This window comes from Hoplias malabaricus, chromosome 4 (genome assembly GCF_029633855.1).
Source record: "Hoplias malabaricus isolate fHopMal1 chromosome 4, fHopMal1.hap1, whole genome shotgun sequence".
Taxonomy (NCBI): Eukaryota; Metazoa; Chordata; class Actinopteri; order Characiformes; family Erythrinidae; genus Hoplias; species Hoplias malabaricus.
The window spans coordinates 54,403,306-54,422,741 of NC_089803.1; the positions used below are offsets into that span (position 1 = coordinate 54,403,306).

General features: G+C 40.6%; 1 protein-coding gene across 15 annotated transcripts in view; it reads right to left on the minus strand.

The window, feature by feature from the left end:
• Positions 1-19,436, minus strand: part of grip1 (glutamate receptor interacting protein 1) — a 401,866-nt gene that overhangs the window by 87,817 nt on the left and 294,613 nt on the right. For all 15 annotated transcript variants that reach the window (XM_066667721.1, XM_066667725.1, XM_066667724.1 and 12 more), the window contains exons 3-5: positions 10,707-10,842; positions 5,173-5,318; positions 2,382-2,465 (exon numbers count right to left, since the gene is read on the minus strand). In XM_066667721.1, coding sequence (XP_066523818.1) covers positions 2,382-2,465; positions 5,173-5,318; positions 10,707-10,842 — 366 coding nt within the window. The remainder of the gene's footprint in view (positions 1-2,381; positions 2,466-5,172; positions 5,319-10,706; positions 10,843-19,436) is intronic.

A 19,436-nucleotide genomic window follows, 5' to 3' on the forward strand; every position in this document is an offset into this window, starting at 1 on the left:
TCCACAGCTGACCTCACTAGTCCTGTTGCTGAACGCAAAGAGAGCTCCACAAAAATGGTCCAACTTCTAAGTTAAGGCCCTCCCAAAAGAGCTGGGGCAGGGAGACTACCTCTCAATAACTACAGACTTCAAGCTGGCAATGACTAAAAACAAATAAATAAATTAATATTTTCATAAAAATATTTCTTTGATCCATATTTAGATCCATATAACCATGGCTACCCACAACCTTCTATCAGCCAGTTAAAAGCTTTTCCACTCTGAACACATCTAAAATGTGTATAGTTTGCTTTTAAGGGAGCCCTTATAGGTAAATATAAATGAATGTAAATTGAGCACTGGAAGCTGATGTAATTTCCCTTTTTATTATTTTTTTTAGAAGTCTGGAGCACTGGAAATAAATCTTCAAGGATAACACACGTTCTCTTTGATGTAGACATGAATCAAATGAACTCACATCGATGTATAGGATTCAAAGGACACATGCCAATCCACATGGGTCCTAGTCAGTGTTTGCTTTACTTACACTGTATAGGGTCAGTGTAGTACAATTTTTAACCTTCATCTGGGACATAAATCTATATGTCATCATCATTAATGAAAAATCAGTACATCACTACAGTTTACATATATTAGTGCAAGAAGCAGAAAATTTAAACAACATCTAAAACTGAACTTCGGTGGTGTTTACAAGAAAAATGTGAAGAATATAAAATATCCTGGTTGATTAGCTTACGTTTCAATATTCATTTTTTTTTTCATTCATTATCTGTAACCGCTTATCCAATTCAGGGTCATGGTGGGTCCAGAGCCTACCATTGGATGCAAGGCGGGAACACACCCTGGAGGGGGCGCCAGTCCTTCACAGGGCAACACAGATACACACACACACATACGGACACTTTTGAGTCACCAATCCACCTGCAACGTGTGTTTTTTGGACTGTGGGAAGAAACTGGAGCACCCGGAGGAAACCCACACGGACACAGGGAGAACACACCAACTCCTCACAGACAGTCACCCGGAGCGGGAATCGAACCCTCAACCTCCAGGCCCCTGGAGCTGTGTGACTGCGACACTACCTGCTGCACCACCGATCCGCCCTACATTTCAATATGATATTTTTAATTTAAAAACTCACAATTAAACATTTTTTAAGAACTTGTCTGCAACATTAAATTGCCATAATTCTTACTAAGGCAATGAACAGTGACTGCAAAAAAAAATACAATTCAAATGCACTCACAGAAACACAGAAATACAAAAATGGCCCCAAATGCTGGGCAATGATGCAATATACTGCTAGGATGGTGTCCACAGTCCTGATAAAATAGGCCATATTTAATGAGTACTGTCTGCAGATATGTCTCAACACAAGGTTGAGCCTTTTTCAGACACTCCTTATTAGAGGCATATTACTGATGTAAGGACACTTTAAGGAGTAAAGAAATTCTAGTGATGCACTCTTTGGACATGAAGGACTCCTCCTCAGCTCTTATTTGCAGTCAATGGAAAAAGACAGGGCAATTTCCGCAGTGGAAAAAAATTCACTTGCTCTATTGGCTAGTAAGTGTGTACAAAGAGGAAATTGATTTTTACTGATAACACAGTTTCTGTTTGCTGTCAATCAGATTATGTTGCTCTGAACGTTATAATTTGCAATTTGAATGACGTGTTTTCACAAATATCACAGTCATCTCTTTATTGTCTTAGGCTAGGTTAATATTTATTTATCTTTTTAAGATAATCTTTTATTTTTGAGGGACAAATTTATATGTTTACAGATATAGACCACACTCTAATTAAAAAAAAGTGGGCTTTATATAATATTTTAAATCTATATATATATATTTTTTCACTTTGGGTATGTGAACACACATGTAACATTCATTCATTCATTCATTATCTGTAACCGCTTATCCAGTTCAGCGTCGCGGTGGGTCCAGAGCCTACCTGGGATCATTGGGCTCAAGGCAGGAATACACCCTGGATAGGGCGCCAGTCCTTCACAGGGCAACACACACACACACATTCACTCACACCTACGGACACTTTGGAGTCGCCAATCCACCTACCAACGTGTGTTTTTGGATTATTATTTATTAGGCTCATATTTTCTTATAGTCAGAGTCCAGATTTAAATAATAAGGCGAATACTGCAAGGCTTCAAGAAGAACAGTATTATTACCGTATTTTTAAAAAATATGGTTTAATTCTCTGGGACAATGTAGGATAAATATAACACACAAACTCACACTTTCTTTGAAATGTTTGTATGTATATTTAATGGGTTATATAAGTATATAAGTAAATGATTACTCAGTGTACGCTGTGTAATGTAGGTTTATAGTCATCAGTAAAGGAGAAGAGTATTTACGTACCTCTGATCACAAATCCAAATGTGTTGCCTTCTTTATGCAGAGTCACCTCCACATTTTTAAACATTACTCCTGAACCCTGAACAGCTGCAGAGATAAGAAACAAACAAATCAAATATTGATTACGCTTCAGATACAGTGTTCTATACATCAAAGACACTCAGGGATGTCTCACAGAGAAAAGAGGATAGAGTTGTACTTTATGGTTCCACATCTCTAATAAAGACACTGTTAACTAATGTATTAATGTGTATAATTGGACATATCTTCGTGGAGGGGGGTGAAAAAACTGCCTCACACAGCACACTGCACACTGCACCAGCATAGCATGCTCTTGTTGACCTTGGAAAGTGTGTTTTGATAATTTAGTGCCCTCTTCACCCTGGCATTATACAGGACACTTTCATGTAAATGAAGCAGGGCAAGGTGAGGTGTTGATTTATTTGTTGTTATTTATTTATTTTTAAATCTTTGGAAAAAGGACCCCAAGGACCACATTTAATTCCTGCAGATTTACTGGATAATTCAGTGACTTCACCAGGAGGCTCCAAATTAATATGCAGCACTTAGATGGAATACAGTCTTTAATATTTATAGTCATTGTATTGTTAATATTATTAGTAACAAGTATGCCAACGCATATTTTAATTAGGAACTTAACATGTCCTTTTTAATAATAAGGAAGCCAGGAATCTGCACTACCAACAATGATCTATCCCTCTTTCTAATGTGATCAGTCATGAGTTGTTTCACTGGCTCAGATTGTGGTGCTGAAGCAAAGACAACAGGGTACAGGACACACATTTCCGAGGGTACATGCACCGCTGAGCAAATCTCATCAAGGAAATTGGTGCTAATGCTAATGACTGTCTCCAGCTCCTTCACATGCTCTATGACCTTAACTAACTCCATGACCTACAGCATAACCTTATGCACATCAAGAAGACTGAGAAGGTGTGAACCTACTTAAAGCTCCTGCTCCACAGCATTTTCAAAGCTGCGCAAAATAACAGAAGTGCATAGGCTTGCTGTATATATAATTACTATATTAATATTAATATTTCAGTGCTCAGGTGTCATATAGACACATTTCTAACCCGACAGGTCTGGTATCTACCACCCCTCAAATATATACGACACTCAAAAAACAGCTCACCACATTTGAAGGGGAACACTAACTGCCCAGTTCTGCCATCTTACATGCCCAGAGGGGCCAAGGCCGTTATGCTCTTTTAGGGCTGGCTCATACCTACTGCTGATGCTGACGCTGCATTGAGGCATGGGGCATGAGGCACATGGAATGGCGCATACAACCCAGAAAATGAAGAAGAGCAGAAAAAGAGGGAGAGGGAAGATGGTAGGTAAGAGAGAGAGAGAGAGAGAGAGAGAGAGAAAAGAGCCAGTGAGGGAGAGAAAGAGTGTATAAAAGAAGGAGAGAGAGTGAGGTGGACAAGAAAAAGAGAGAGTGAGGATATCTTAGAGAGAGAGAAAGGATGGAAATAGAGGGAGAGAGGAGGAAAATGGGGGTAGAATAAGTTTTAAAAATGGTGAGTGTAAGAGAAAGACTGCATGACGTGCTATCAGTGTGTACTTTAAAAGGAAGTGGTCGCCAGGGACAACAGCATAAGTAGTATGACACTGGAGCATGTGGCTCGGGGCAAAGCGGTAGGGCTATATACCCCTTGAAATGGAGATTCGGCCCTTTATTCATAACAAGAATAACACTGCTAGCTCTATGCTGATGGCTCAGTAGTTAACTAGTACATTTCTAGTCCCACCTTAAATAGTGAAGCAATTCCATTGTAGCAATTGAGACATTGTAGTATTTAAGGTGGAACTGAAAGTTTCAAACAAAAAGCTGCAGAATAAGCAGTGTCAGTAGTGGGTGGTAATATGTTGTTGTTGAATGCTTTTTCAGCCCTAAATCCAACAACGTTAAAGTCCAACAGCACTTCTCTGATATTGCTGCAGACTGTCAGCACATCGTCTCTGAAGCACTGCTCTTTTTGTGTTCAGATGATGCATCTCTTGGAAGGTTGTTCCATTTCGAAAGGAAAGCATTTAAACACCAGACCTTTTAGCTTGAAAACAAGGGGTAGGAGTAAAACTAAGAAACAGGATTCACCTTTAGAATGGTTTTGTTTGCTTATTCCAAAATGAGGATTGTGTATCAAAACTAAATAAAACCATTCAAATTCAGCAGAAACTATACGATTAAATGTAAAAGCAGATAAAATGTCAAAAATGGCCTAGAGCAGCCACAGAGTAGTTGGGCACACTGCTGTAAGCACAGTAAGGTACAAGCAGCATGTGCATAAAAAAAGCATTCCTCTATCTATTTTGAAGAGAGTTGTGCCAGCACATGGGGACCCCTCTAGCCAGACTTATGTCTGGCAAATTTGAGAGAGGGAAAAAAGGGTTTCCTCTCCTTTTCAAAGGAAAGGCTTTCTGCTGTGCAGCACTTTGCACATCACCATGAAAAGCTGCATTAAAGCAAGCTGCTACCTGCTCCCTGACTCTTCACATTGTCAAGCCAGTCTTGCCCCTTAAGCACCAGCTCCCAACCTTCTCTGCCCTCCAGCACACACCCCCCGTGTTTTCTGATGTGCTGTTTTTGCTGTCTAACGGACTAACCTGATTACCAGAAAAAAAAGTAGCTGTTCTAGTATGTTACATGAATATGCCTTAACATTTGAGTTGCATAGCTAAGTAAAAGAAATAAGTTGACTTAGCATGCAGTTGTAAGTGATAGAGTGTAATGTCTAGAAACCCAAAACAACGTGTGTGGACTCACAGACAGGGGGCAGTTCATATTCCACCTCCAGGACCACCCTCTCTCCCACATTCTTCAACAGACTTATGATTTCATCGTGCCGGAACTTGGTCAGGTTGATGCCGTTGACAGACTTGATGTAGTCTCCTACGTTCAGCTGGTCACTCCTGTTCAGGAAAAAAGGATGGAAGGGGGAAAAAATGGAGAAACAAGATTACAAACCAGGTAAGTCTAATTTTGCCAGACCCCCATCAGCTGCAGTGTTTGTCAGACAGGTATCTTCTGGCATTTCATCACCGGGAAAGCTATGTACAACATATATACCTTGATTAATAGAGGTCCTTGGGAAGCTATAGTACAGTAAAGTGTTGGACAGAGCTAATAAATGTATAAATATTTATAATTATGAAGGTTTTGTGTGACTTTTTTGTAAAATCGCTAAGGCAATTTATTTTTAAGAATTCAACAGAATTTGTATTCATATTCATTCATTCATTATCTGTAACCCTTATCCAGTTCAGGGTCGCGATGGGTCCAGAGCCTACCTGGAATCATTGGGCGCAAGGCGGGAACACACCCTGGAGGGGGCGCCAGTCCTTAACAGGGTAACACACACTCACCACTCACTCACACCTACGGACACTTTTGAGTCGCCAATCCACCTATCAACGTGTGTTTTTGGACTGTGGGAGGAAACCGGAGCACCCGGAGGAAACCCACGCAGACACAGGGAGAACACACCAACTCCTCACAGAGAGTCACCCGGAGCGGGAATCGAACCCACAACCTCCAGGCCCCTGGAGCTGTGTGACTGCTGCGCCACCGTGCCACCCTTATGTATTCATAATCATGTGCATAATTTGTAGTATCAGTTTGGTTGTTGATCATTTTAGGTATAATTAATTTCTAGATGTTTCTAAGATTGAGAAGACCAAGATTTTACAGATTTAAAAAACATAAAAACATGACAGCTGATTTTAACACATTCATACCACTGTTTATCTTTAAACTACTTCCCTTTTTAAATAATATTTGAAGCAAAGACATGACATGAGTGGCGGAGTTTGGATACAGTTGTAAGCATTATTCCAATGGCACTAGGACCCACATGATGTATAACTTATGAAAATTTATCCAAGCTTCAAACCGAAGCCAAGGTTCTAAGCCAGGGTTTATGCCTCTCCTAGGCCCAGCGATGATATAAACATTAAATGAGACTAAAGGTATCTGAAGGGGGACATGAAGTGAGAGCAGACAAAAAGTGTGAGACAAACAGGGAAGAGCAGAAGCTGAAAGGGAAATTGAACAGGGGGGAAGGAAAACAACAGAATGGAAAAGGGGGAATGAACAGAGAGATAGAACCAAGCGAAGAGGAGGAGACTGAGTCAGGTGAAGCTCAGAGTTTTGATAGCTGCTCTGAGAAGATGAATAGAAGGCATTGTTCTGTGGAAACATCCACCGAGGAGGGTGTCAGGGTGTTCTCTCTCTCTGTCTCTGTCTCTCTCTCTCTCTCTCTCTCTCTCCAACCCTTTCTAGTACACATTTGAATATACTCCAATTTTTAGCAGATTGTTGACAGATATGGAAAAACAAGTGTGATATGGAGCAGCTATTTGCAGTGTTTGCCAGATCTAGTGTAAACAGCTTGAGTTCCACGCTTACACTGTGCTCCTGTAAAGTGACTCTGCCATTTCAAGCTTTTATGTCACACACAGTGACACTTCAAATATAGAACAAAATACAGTGCAAAGAGGAACACACACACACACACACACACACACACACAAGCACACACAATTTGATCATCACAATCAGCCAAAAAGTGACCATGCAAGTATACTTCCTACTTAATAACAGACAGTAACGTATCTGTGACACACTTTGCTTTTTTTAATTAGTAATTAATTAATTAATTAATTTTAAATGTATTTTTCACCCTGCTGTTCAATGGTCAGGATCCAACAGAGCAGGTGTTAATAGGGTGGGGCGATACTTCTCAGCAATGCTGTGAAAATTAATTGGTGATGGTGTGTACTGATACAAAAGGATCAAACACAGCAGAGTACCTGTATGAAACGGATCAAATATGAGTGTAGAGGTCATTAATTAATTAACATTATATATATCTGTGTATATACACGCACACATTTGTCACTGTAAGTAGGCATTTGGACTGGATCCTTGGCTAGCATAACATACATCACAAACATCAGGAGGGAGTAGGACCTGCCCAATCAGGGAGAGCAAGGCCAAATACACACACTTGGAGTCATGATTATAGAGGGCTATGGCACCAACAGAGAACATTTGTGATAGGGTCCATACTTATGTCTCTTTGCGGCAGCCCAGTACTAATTACCATTTAACACCTGTTTGACTGAATCAATCCTTCATTAAATTTGATTAACAGTGTGCTGTTAATGAAATGTTACAAATTCACACAGCGGCTAGAGGCACTGAACTGTAAAGAGACGTGTGTTCTTCTACTAAGCTTAGGGGAGATCAACTACATTTTCTGAAAACATTTTCTCAAAGTTACTTTTGTCTAAAACACAGAAACACACATTTCCTTGATAAATAGATTTAAAGAGGACAAATCACTTTTGATTTGGGGATTTGGAGCAACCAATAAACTGTGAAATAAAACAACCCAGTCCATTTTTGTGGTCTTTCCAAGTCTGAAAACAGACTATCAGAGCTGTTCTGATAAAACGAGTTGTTCTGATTTTGCGTTGCTCCTCACTTCCTACATTCTGACGTACATAGGTCATAAAACTACGATGTACACACGCAGACAGCACTAGATTTCAGATATCAACATATGAATAAATATAAATGGTGTTAAGATAGAAATATATAATGCACTGTTAAGATTTAGATCTAGTAACTTCATGACTACAGGCACTACATAGGGATTGTGATGTGGTTTGGGATTGAACATCTGTGTTTCTCTCATTCTTCCTGGTGTTTTGATGTCTCTTTTTAAAATGTACTATGGCCTCCGGATCCGTGTGTCCATTCACAGCGCTGGACTCATGTTTGTTTGACAGAAGGCTGTTTCACAGTACACCTAATTGTGTGTTCTTACATTCTCGCTTCACATCGTCTTCCGCTGCTGAAGTTACATTCCAGTACTCAAGAACACAAATGGTGAGAATCCGCCCCAAAAAATAACAAGGATGCATCAGTTGATGACATGACAATGAGAATGACCTGAAAGTCCCATCATTCACTGCGGCATCACGAATTTGCTCCTCTCAAGAATGTTCTTTTCAAGCATGTTCTTCTGGAGAACACACATCCGTTCTTTGTGGTTCTTGGTTTTGATGAATAATGTACTGATTAAATACGGCCAAAACGAGAATGGAGTAAAAGAGAAAGAGGGAAAATTACTAAAAACACACCGCTTCTGCTACTCCTGTGCTAACGTGTGGAAAAGGTCTACATGTCCCCTTTAAACAGGTTCGTTTCGCATTGTATAGAACAGAAGAGTAAGAATACAACAGTGTTGTACTGGACTGCTTTAGTGTGGCTAGTGTATTACAGTGTATTAGCCTGATGCTCTTATTTGGTGATTATATGCTCCTAAGAAATGAAATGTGAAATGAAATGTGTGTGTAATTTAGCCTCTCAGTGAGTAAGAGCTGATGGTGTGTATAAATCTGTGCAGGGAGGTGACCCCAGAGTGTTCTCTGAGCAGCCTGCATTTATACACATATACACACACAACACACACACACACACACACACACACAGTGAGAAAGAGAGAGAGAGTGAGTGCGAGAGAGAGAGAGCGAGAGAGAGAGAGAGAGAGGGAGAGAGATGTTCAAAGTCAACAAGGTGGAAGAAAAAGTCCAGCTCTACATAGCATTGATTTACAGTGACCCAGCCCTGCAGCATACATGAACACACACACACATGCGCACAAACACACACACACACACACACACACACACACACACACACACACACACACACACATACACACAGACACTCCCTAACATCTTAATACTCAAACCCAGTCATCCAAACCATACACCATCCAAAACACAAATCCAATTCACACACGATTGAATAAATCCAATCCAGACCAACACATCAAAATTCATGTCACACAGACACTTTGGAGAAGATTCAAATGTCCAGTTTTTTCCTTATGCTAAATAAAGCCAATAAGCCTACATGTCTAGTTGCAGATTTAGCGCTGGAGCTACAGTGCTAACATGGTATCCAATTAAGGTCAGATCTTTTCCGCATTGTCATAGACAATAGTATGTTATACATTAGTCCAACAGTTTGCGGCTGTTTGCTTTGTAGTATCTGGGAGCAGATGTAGTCCCGTAACCCTTTTATCCCTCTGTAAACGAATAACTGATCCTCAATTATCTGCTGATACTCCAATGTAATAATCTCTCCTTTCAAAATATTGGCGGCGTGCAATAATACAACACCAGCAAAATTTAGTTGATTCAGTTAAACTCCTACTGGATGCATGTGAAATGTTGACTCAGTCGCATGCCTGCACGTCTGAAACTGCTTCAAAGTATCAGTGCAGTCTATCAGTGCTGAGTTCATTAACAAAAACTATGATGAATATAGGCGGTACGGTGGCAGGTAGTGTCGCAGTCACACAGCTCCAGGGACCTGGAGGTTGTGGGTTCGATTCCAGCTCCGGGTGACTGTCTGTGAGGAGTTGGTGTGTTCTCCCCGTGTCCGCGTGGGTTTCCTCCGGGTGCTCCGGTTTCCTCCCACAGTCCAAAAACACACGTTGCAGGTGGATTGGAGACTCGAAAGTGTCCGCGAGTGTGTGAGTGAATGTGTGTGTGTCTGTGTTGCCCTGTGAAGGACTGGCGTCCCCTCCAGGGTGTATTCCCGCCTTGCGCCCAATGATTCCAGGTAGGCTCTGGACCCCCCGCGACCCTAAATTGGATAAGCGGTTACAGATAATGGATGGATGGATGATGAATATATTAATTGATAACCTATATTTCATAATAAAAAAACAGATTAGAATTTTAAAAAATCATTCAAATTTAAGAATTATATTAAAATGATTTGCACTGTTTTTCAATGCAGAAAAATAAACAAAAATGTTAAAGACTTCTGTAAAATGTCTTATTTGAAAACAGAAAGACACAAGGGAATAAAAACAGGAAAATGCTCTGGCTGTTTGCTGTTGTCAGGGCAACTAGTGTGACTAGGCGCAATAAGGAAGAGTTGAAGTGTTGCTAGGTTGAGACACTTGCAGTCGACTGCAAGTATCTTCTGTCGCTCACTTTGAATTTCCACTGTAAATAAATGCTGTATTATAATAAAGTTACCATGTTAAATTAATCTATAATATTTAGTGTAAACATAATCATTATCAGACTAAACCTAATACACATTTTGTCAAAAGACTGAAACTAAATCAAACTCAGTTGCTAAAATTCACATTCACTTTCTACAGCATATTGGTAGTCTACTGACACTGACTACCGGATTATATTTGGAAAAGGAGTAAAATGACTGTTCTGTAAACTGTAACATGCCATTGCTGTGAACTGTACACTGACCTGGCAGCAATGCCTCCCTGGCGCAGGTTGGAGACTCTGGGTTTTCCGTCCTTGTCGATGCCGCCAGACACAGTCAGTCCCAGGGTGGTGCCCTCCTTCTTCATCAGCTCCACAATGCTGGAGCCCTTGAACTCATCTGTGGGACACGGAGAAGAAGAGTTACAGCACCAGCAGGTCACGCAGCACCAGAGTGGCCAGCAGCAGTGGCCCACAACCGCCATACCTCCACTAACTGCTCTCTCAACACTCTAAGACATCCTCCCTCTCTCTCTCTCTCTCTCTCTCATCCTATCTCCCCCTCTCACAGCTCTGATCGGTAATTAGAGAAACACTCAAGAGGATTGAGTCAGAAAGAGAGAGCGAGGGAGTGAGCAAGAAAAAAGAAAGAGGGGGAGAGAAAGTGAGTGGAGAGAGAGAAAGGGATGGAGATATCTGAGGAAATGGAAAAAACAAAGATGAGGAGAGTAATAGCATATAGGAAAGAGAAGACATCTCTATATCTATGTGTGTGTGTGTGTGTGTGTGTGTGTGTGTCTGAGAGAAAGTGTGTCTCTCTCACACACGCACACAAAATTATTGCTGGTCAGGCAGACAGACCCCTCCCATCCTCTCTTCTCCATCGATGAGCTGTCATTCAATCCCTCCATGAGATCATCACAGCCACATTAAACAGGGAAGCCTCTACCCACTCACACAGGCATGCTCCCCATCTCCCACCTCCAGCTCCCTCGAGTACAAAATAAATAAATAAATAAATACGTGTACAGAATATAAAGTAGAAAAATTGTTGTTGCACATAGCAATGGACAAAATTCTAAATTTGATCCTGTGTTGGAATCTTGATACAAAATGCATCAATAGAGCAAAATTAAAGAGGACCTTAAAATCTGCCTCATATTAATGTGTTGTGTCCATTTAGAGTTTACTTCAGCATTCACCATTGTATCTGTACAACATGGATAAACTGAATTCTACCATTCTTACAAGAAGTGTGCTTCTCCTACCTGCTCTGCACTTAAAGATAAAGAGAAAGAAAAAAGAGAGTCCAAAGTCTCCCTCATCATTTTGGGCTTGCTTGTGTGACAACTCATTCATTCATTCATTCATTATCTGTAACCGCTTATCCAGTTCAGGGTCGCGGTGGGTCCAGAGCCTACCTGGAATCATTGGGCGCAAGGCGGGAATACACCCTGGAGGGGGCGCCAGTCCTTCACAGGGCAACACAGACACACACACGGACACTTTTGAGTCGCCAATCCACCTATCACCGTGTGTTTTTGGACTGTGGGAGGAAACCGGAGCACCCGGAGGAACACACCACACTCCTCACAGACAGTCACCCGGAGGAAACCCACGCAGACACAGGGAGAACACACCAACTCCTCACAGACAGTCACCCGGAGGAAACCCATGCAGACACGGGGAGAACACACCAACTCCTCACAGACAGTCACCCGGAACAGGAATCGAACTCACAACCTCCAGGTCCCTGGAGCTGTGTGACTGCGACACTACCTGCTGCGCCACCGCTGCGTCAAATGTAATGCATTTTACAAAGTATTTCTATTACACACGATTGTCGTTTGGTGAGGCCATAAGCAAAAGTATGTGGAACAAAGACGCTCTTGATTTGATTATTTTTAGATGATGGACAATTCAGTCCAGCAGCGACACCGAGGGCTTTTAAAAACTACAGCAGCACTGCTGTGTCTGATCCACTCAATCCAACACAACATCACTGCAGCTGTGAGAATGATCCACTACACAAATCACACCTACTCTGTGGGTGCCCTGACCACTGAAGAGCAGGGTAAAATGGGGATAAGAAAGTATGCAGAGAAATGTAAAGTGCTCCTGTATGTTCTGAGGAGCTGATAAAATGGACAATGTTGATATCATTGTGCAGTGTAGATATAAGGTATGTGTTCCTAATCCAGTGATCGTTCAGTGTATAAACGTCAAATACATACCGACTAGTAACATATGGAAAAAGCATGAGGATGAAAAAATGATATGAATATGTTTTTGTGTTTCCAGTCACTTTCAAGCACAAGGACAGCACAGAGTGGCCTTCCACACACTGCAGGGCTGCAGAAGTTTTTGTTATAGTCTTTACTAAGTATGACAGTGGTTTCTAATGGAGTGGACAGCTGCTGTTTCAGTATATGAATATGAACACATTTCATATTCTAATAGTTTAACACAGCTTATCTAACCACTGTCTCCGGTCCTGCTGTAACTGTCAATTTCAAGACCACTGAATTGTTATAAGGTCACTTTTTAGCATTTTATTACAGACTGACGTTTATACGTCTAAGATAAAAATCATAAATCTTTTTTTTTCTGTGCTCTAATACATATACGGAATTATCATCGTTGATAGACATGCAGAAATATGGACTGTCAGGGCCAATTATTAACACCGTGTGGTCAATAACAGCACCAGCATCCAATATATACACTGTCCCACATTTTAAAACAAATTCAAATTCAAACTGCAGTCTATATATGGAGTCATATACATGCATTCATTCATTCATTCATTATCTGTAACCGCTTATCCAATTCAGGGACACATTCACACTTACGGACAATTTTGAGTCGCCAATCCACCTACCAACGTGTGTTTTTGGACTGTGGGAGGAAACCGGAGCACCCGGAGGAAACCCACATGGACACAGGGAGAACACACCAACTCCTCACAGACAGTCACCTGGAGCGGGAATCAAACCCACAACCTGGAGCTGTGTGACTGCGACACTACCTGCTGCACCACCGTGCCGCCCCCATATACATCCAGTATATCCAGTATCAAAGTTGTATGCCAGTGCTCAAGTAAATAAACTGAAATCCACTGCCACATTTTTTAATTAGTGCATCAAACTGAATCCAGAATGTGAGCACATCAGTGATAGGTGAGATGTGGCTTGAAGTTTCCACCTACAAAGACACCCAATTTAATGTCTTACGCCCATTCCTATCTTTTCTCCAGTTCTTTCTGAAGGCAGTGAGAGTAAAAGAACAGGCTAATGGTCTATTTCTTCAGTTCGTCAGTCACATTACTATTTATTTATTTATTAAAACCTTGACTCATCCCCTCCCAACATTCTGCTGGGAAACAGACCACTCTTAAGAATTGATGGTTTTACATGGGTTCTTTAGTAAATAAAATGGTTCTTTATAGAACCCTGAGCACTTAAAGAACATTTTGCTGGATAAAAGAGTCCTTTGCATTGTGAATGGATTCTTCACATTGATGGAGAATGTGCTATAGATGGTTCTATTTAACACCGTCCAGTTGTTACAATAGAAGAACCAATTTGGTGCCATATAGAACCGTCTATAAGACTTTCTTAAAACAGCAGTTGCGATGCAGTGAACTCTTTTATCAAGCAAAAAGTTCTTTGAGTGCTCTAGGGTTCTAAATAGACCCTTGTAGAACCAACATTTTTAAGTGTGTACATTGTGTACATTTGTGAGGAACTAGTCAGGTATTCAATAAGACATATCCACTAAAATATTTTGGCTTTATTATTTATTGTTTTGGATTTATAATTCTTGACTTGTTTTTTGTCCATTTGAACCAGATATACCAACCTCTTTTTACACATTTCTTTTTGTGTGTCTTTCTTAGACCCTGTAATCATTGACAGTGCTCCTGTAATGATTTCAAAATGATTTGCTGAAATACTGTGTTTTCAAATCTTTTACTTTAGTGTGTAAGCGTTGGACCTATTTTTTTGTGCTACATTTCTGCTGTGATCTGCTAAAACTGAAGAATTTCCACACTGCTGACAACTTTCCTTCTTTCACTCTGCAGCACCACAGCGTGATTATACACAATTCACACAAGTGAGTGTTTGAGTGAGTGTTAGTGTAAGACAAAATGGTATGAATGTATACGTAACACTTGCAATTTCAGTAGTTAGAGCTACCACTTTTTCTACAAGCCACTGGAACATCATAAACCTCTTATAACTGCAGTGACTAACTGTAGTGTTTGGCTCTGGTGGTCACAGTATGTATTCAGGAAGGATTTGAAGCTTGTCCTGATTGCAGCCATATTGACTAGGGCAGGGGCAGGGGGAGGGGGAGGGATGTCAGAACACGCCCCAGGGCAGACAGGGGTAAGTAGGTTTGTGGATTCCTGACCTTCCCTTGAACCAAGTCTACATCATCTGCATGAAGGAGAGACATGAGCATCACCCTGTCTACACAACAGAGAGCTATATCACATATATAACCTGCAGACAAGAAATTATCTAATTTTGGAAACAGGAGAATGCAGCGCATGCCACAACAACTGCTTACATATTTAACTGGTACAGAACATTACTGGAGATGTAATGGGGACACAGGGTACATTTATCTTGTCGACAGTTTGCTCACCCTCTTACGTCCCCTTGACAGCCGGGTGGGTTTATAAAGCACCAAGGATACGCAATGTCACTGATGCAGAACACCACTCCTATGAAGCATCAAAGATGACACAAGAACTGTGGAATATCTTCAGCTTGATAAACTGGAATGAGTGTGTGTGTAGTTGTGTCGGTGTGTGTGTGTGTGAGAGAGAGTTTGGGATTGAATGTTTACATCTTTACAGAACTCTTAGAATTAAACAGACCATTACTTACATTGCCTTTAAGACTGGTGTGTGTTAAGGATCCTTGCTTTGATTTGGTGCAATTTGCCTCATTCAGTAAGCAGTCTTATCTGATATTAGATATTAAATATTAGGGGGAAACCATTATTAAAGCATGCTAGAAACTGGACTGGGGAAAAAGCACAGATTTAATTAGTGGGCCGTAAAGGTAGTGACCTACAGGTGACAACGGAACGGTGTTTTTTTTCCATTGATTTATACCGAATTTGTGAGTGTGTGTCACCCTATGAAAGACTAACCCCCCTCCAGGGTGTGTTCCTTCCGGGTAGGCTCTGGACCCACCGCAACCCTGAACTGGATAAGCGGTTACAGACAATGAATAATTAAATGAATGTTTAACACTGTGTTTGACAGACCACCAACACTTAAGCTAATTCTCATCAGTATACATTCTACTGTAGAGATCTAGGATCTACACTATAAACTACAAAAGGATCATGGGGATTGCATAGTGTTCTGAATATCACTCTGATAAATTTAATCATTCAATTTAATGAATATGACACAAGAACAACATCCAATACAGTTATATTTTCATTGTCAGGATATATAAACAACTGAATACACTTCTGCTTTGGTTAACTGTAGCCATTCTCGGCTATTCTCATTCATTCAATGATGGGCAGCTCACAGTTTTTACGTGTAATTATTAGATTATATTTATGTCTTTATATGAGCCATGATAAGTATATATACCAGGCAGTGGGACATTACGCAGAGAGCTTGTTGATATGTGCTTGTTAATTCAAACATTAATTAATTCATTCATTCATTATCTGTAACCGCTTATCCAGTTCAGGGTCGCGGTGGGTCCAGAACCTACGTGGAATCATTGGGTGCAAGGCGGGAACACACCCTGGAGGGGGCAATTCATTTATTTAACTTATTATATATATTTTATTATTCCTCTTCCCTATTAAACCTTTTCTTTCTCCTTATGTTTTGTTTCCTGGTGCACTGAGCTACACAATAAAAACATTTGAATATAAAATATAGGGAGGAATAATTAATAAAGCAATAATAGAACTTTAATAAAGCCCAGATATGTCTGCCAGCATGTGTGTGTGTGTGGTGTGTGTGTGTGTGTGTGTGTGTGTGTGTGTGTGTGTGTGTAAGAGCAGAAAATAAACATCTCATCCTGAGGAAAAATGAGACTCAATATTTAAGGGTGGCGTTTCAATCGATCATGCGGCCTATGTTTCAGACGGGCCCTTGAAAATAAATTGCGGAAAAAGTGCCTTCAGTTTGCCTCGTGTTTCCATCTAATAAGTTGATTAAAAATAACTCTGCTCGACTGAGGATGCTTCAGACGGCAAAATTACAGAGGAACATATTACAAATGTAGCTGTCATTGACAACCTTTTTTGCTCCGGTGAAGAATAAACGGTGGGTCTTTGACATAAATGAATTAAGCCCACCCTGCGTCACACACTTCCTCGAGATTCAATGAAGAAAAATGTGCACTAATCAAAATGAAACTGAAAAATTAAATTACACTCCATAACCTTTTTTACTGCTTGATAAAGCTGTTCTTCTAATATTACTGCATGTTAAAGGCAAGGAATATAACCCATCACCAAGGCAAACCACTTGTCTATTATCAAAATAAAATACTAAATATCAGACTCACAGCTAATGAAATATCTAATATGTGCATAATGGGTCTCCATTGGTGGAATAAAACCCCCCCTCAATGTCAAACCACACTAGTGCAACGGTGATGTAATTTGCTATCAGTGCTACTGTTAAAACTCTACATTATTACAAGGCATTAATAAGCCTTTAAGCTACAGTCAATTTCTCTCTCTCTGGAGTGCAGCACACCATCTGAGGAAATTACTGCACATTTTCCCTACAGCGAAAGTGACGAAATTATTTGAATAGTTGTAAAATTATGAAAATACAAAACTCACAGCACCTATAGCTGAATTCCACATCACAACTGGTTTTGAAAAATATTCACTTGATAATTTGTTGTCTAAGGTTTTATCACTTGATGTAATTAGGATGACTATATATATATATATATATATTTTTACATCCTTTAGTACATCACTGTCACGCCCTCGTCTTGTCATTGTCTTGCTCTCTCTGCACATGGCTCTGTCTGTTGTTGTCCTGGTCTCCGCCCATGTCCCGCCTTTGTTCCGCCTCCTTGTTCGCTGTCCTCGTTATCTGTCTCAGGTGTGTCTCGTTTGCATTTAGTATTTAAGTTCCCGTGTGTTACTTCCTGTTATCGGTCATTTGTTGTTTTGCTATTTCCTAGTCAAGTCATGTCGTTTCGTATTGTGTTGTTACCTCCCAAGTCATGTCGTGTTGTATTGTTTTGCTATGTTCCAAGTCTTAGTCCTGTCGTGTTGCTTCTTTCTCGTTCATAGTCATGTCATGTTGTTTCTTTCCCTCTCTAAGTCAAGTTGTTTTGTTTAAATTCCTAGTCTTGTTGTTTTCTCACTTCGTATCTGCCCTTGAGTCCGTTTGTGTTTGTTTTGTTTCTTTGTTTTATCATATTAAAGTATCTGTGTTCTAGCAAGTGCGTCTGCCTCCGTCAGTCCGCCCCGTGTTTCGTGACAATCACATGAAATAGTTTATCACCAAAACGTATTTATTCAAATCACAAATGTGATTTCCATTAAACAAGGTCATTAAAGGAACAAAAGGCTCCTTAGTATTTTTTGCTCCTGGGCTCCTCCTGCAGCTGCAGAGTTTAGTTCACTTTTACATCGCTGTCCTGAACTCAAGGGGGTGGGGGTGCTTTCCTACCCAAAATGTACACAGTACAGTTTCTGCAGTGCTGAGCCCAGAGTATCAACAAGAGAGACTCTATTCTCCCTATAATAAGTCAGTGAAACATCACAACGATTTTGAAACAATAACTTTAAGGTAAAAAGTACTACCTAGTGTTGCTTTAAACCTGTAAATGCTAAAAACATACACACAAAAGATAGCAAAGAAAGTAAGTCTTAAGTAATGTGGATGGTGTTTTGTGGCTTTGGATGGAGGATGGAGGTATATAAATTACATTTTTTTATGAAGAACATATGAAGCTAATTATTGTAATATATCACCCAGGCCAGAACAACACTGACACTGAAGATAACAGCTATAATCTGCTGAAGAAATGGTTGAATCCCACCAAAACACATTAATCATTTATTAAAGCTTTGCTAACAGGACTACATGATATGTTTTTGGTTATGCAATATAAAACCTGTCAAAGCCAAACCACACCCAAACCACAGCATCCATCATCCAGCATCCAGAGTCCAGCAGGGCCCTGTCAAGCAGCAGCACCAGGAGGCCCGCTGCGGGGTGATTTAATATCTCAACACCGAGTGTCAGCACACAGACAATGTGGAGTGACGGCATGTCACAGCTACATTATGATAGTTGTTACATTATGCTATCAGGGTTGACTGCCTAGAGACACAGCAGTCATCAGTTCACTGAAGGTTCAGCCCAGTATGCAGCCGGACCACCCCCAGAGATGGACCCTTGGAGCCGGACAGAGATGGAGCTGAGCTTTGGGCACCGGTGGGACAGGTGTGCGGGATGATAAGTTAATTCTATTACTTGCTCCTTGGTCTGTTTTTTTTTTTCTATTTCAAGCTGCTAGCTGCTGCTCTTTCACTCTCTCTTTTGGCTCTAGCTAATGCTGAATCGCCTGACAGTGTTGCCACGGTGACCAGGAGAGCCATCATATTTCTGGGTCTGGGCATGAAGGTCTTTTTTTCTGGCATGAGAAATGATGGACTGAAGCAGAAAAGGGTGGGGGCAATCACTGATAGAGAGTGGGAAAAGAGAGAGAGAACGAGAGAGAGAGAGAGAAATGAAGTGCTTAATTAATGACCCAGTCTGTGAGCTCTCATGGTCAGAGTTAAATCCAACAATGACTTTGATGGCATTTGTGCTGGGCAGGCATTAAGCCAACAAATATTGAGTAGTTAAAGCCAAGATGTACATCCTAGATCAGGAGTGGCCAAACATTCTGCTTTATAGGGCAGACCTGTTTTTGGTCAAGAGACAAAAAAGGGAAAACAAAACCACAACAACATTCATTCATTCATTCA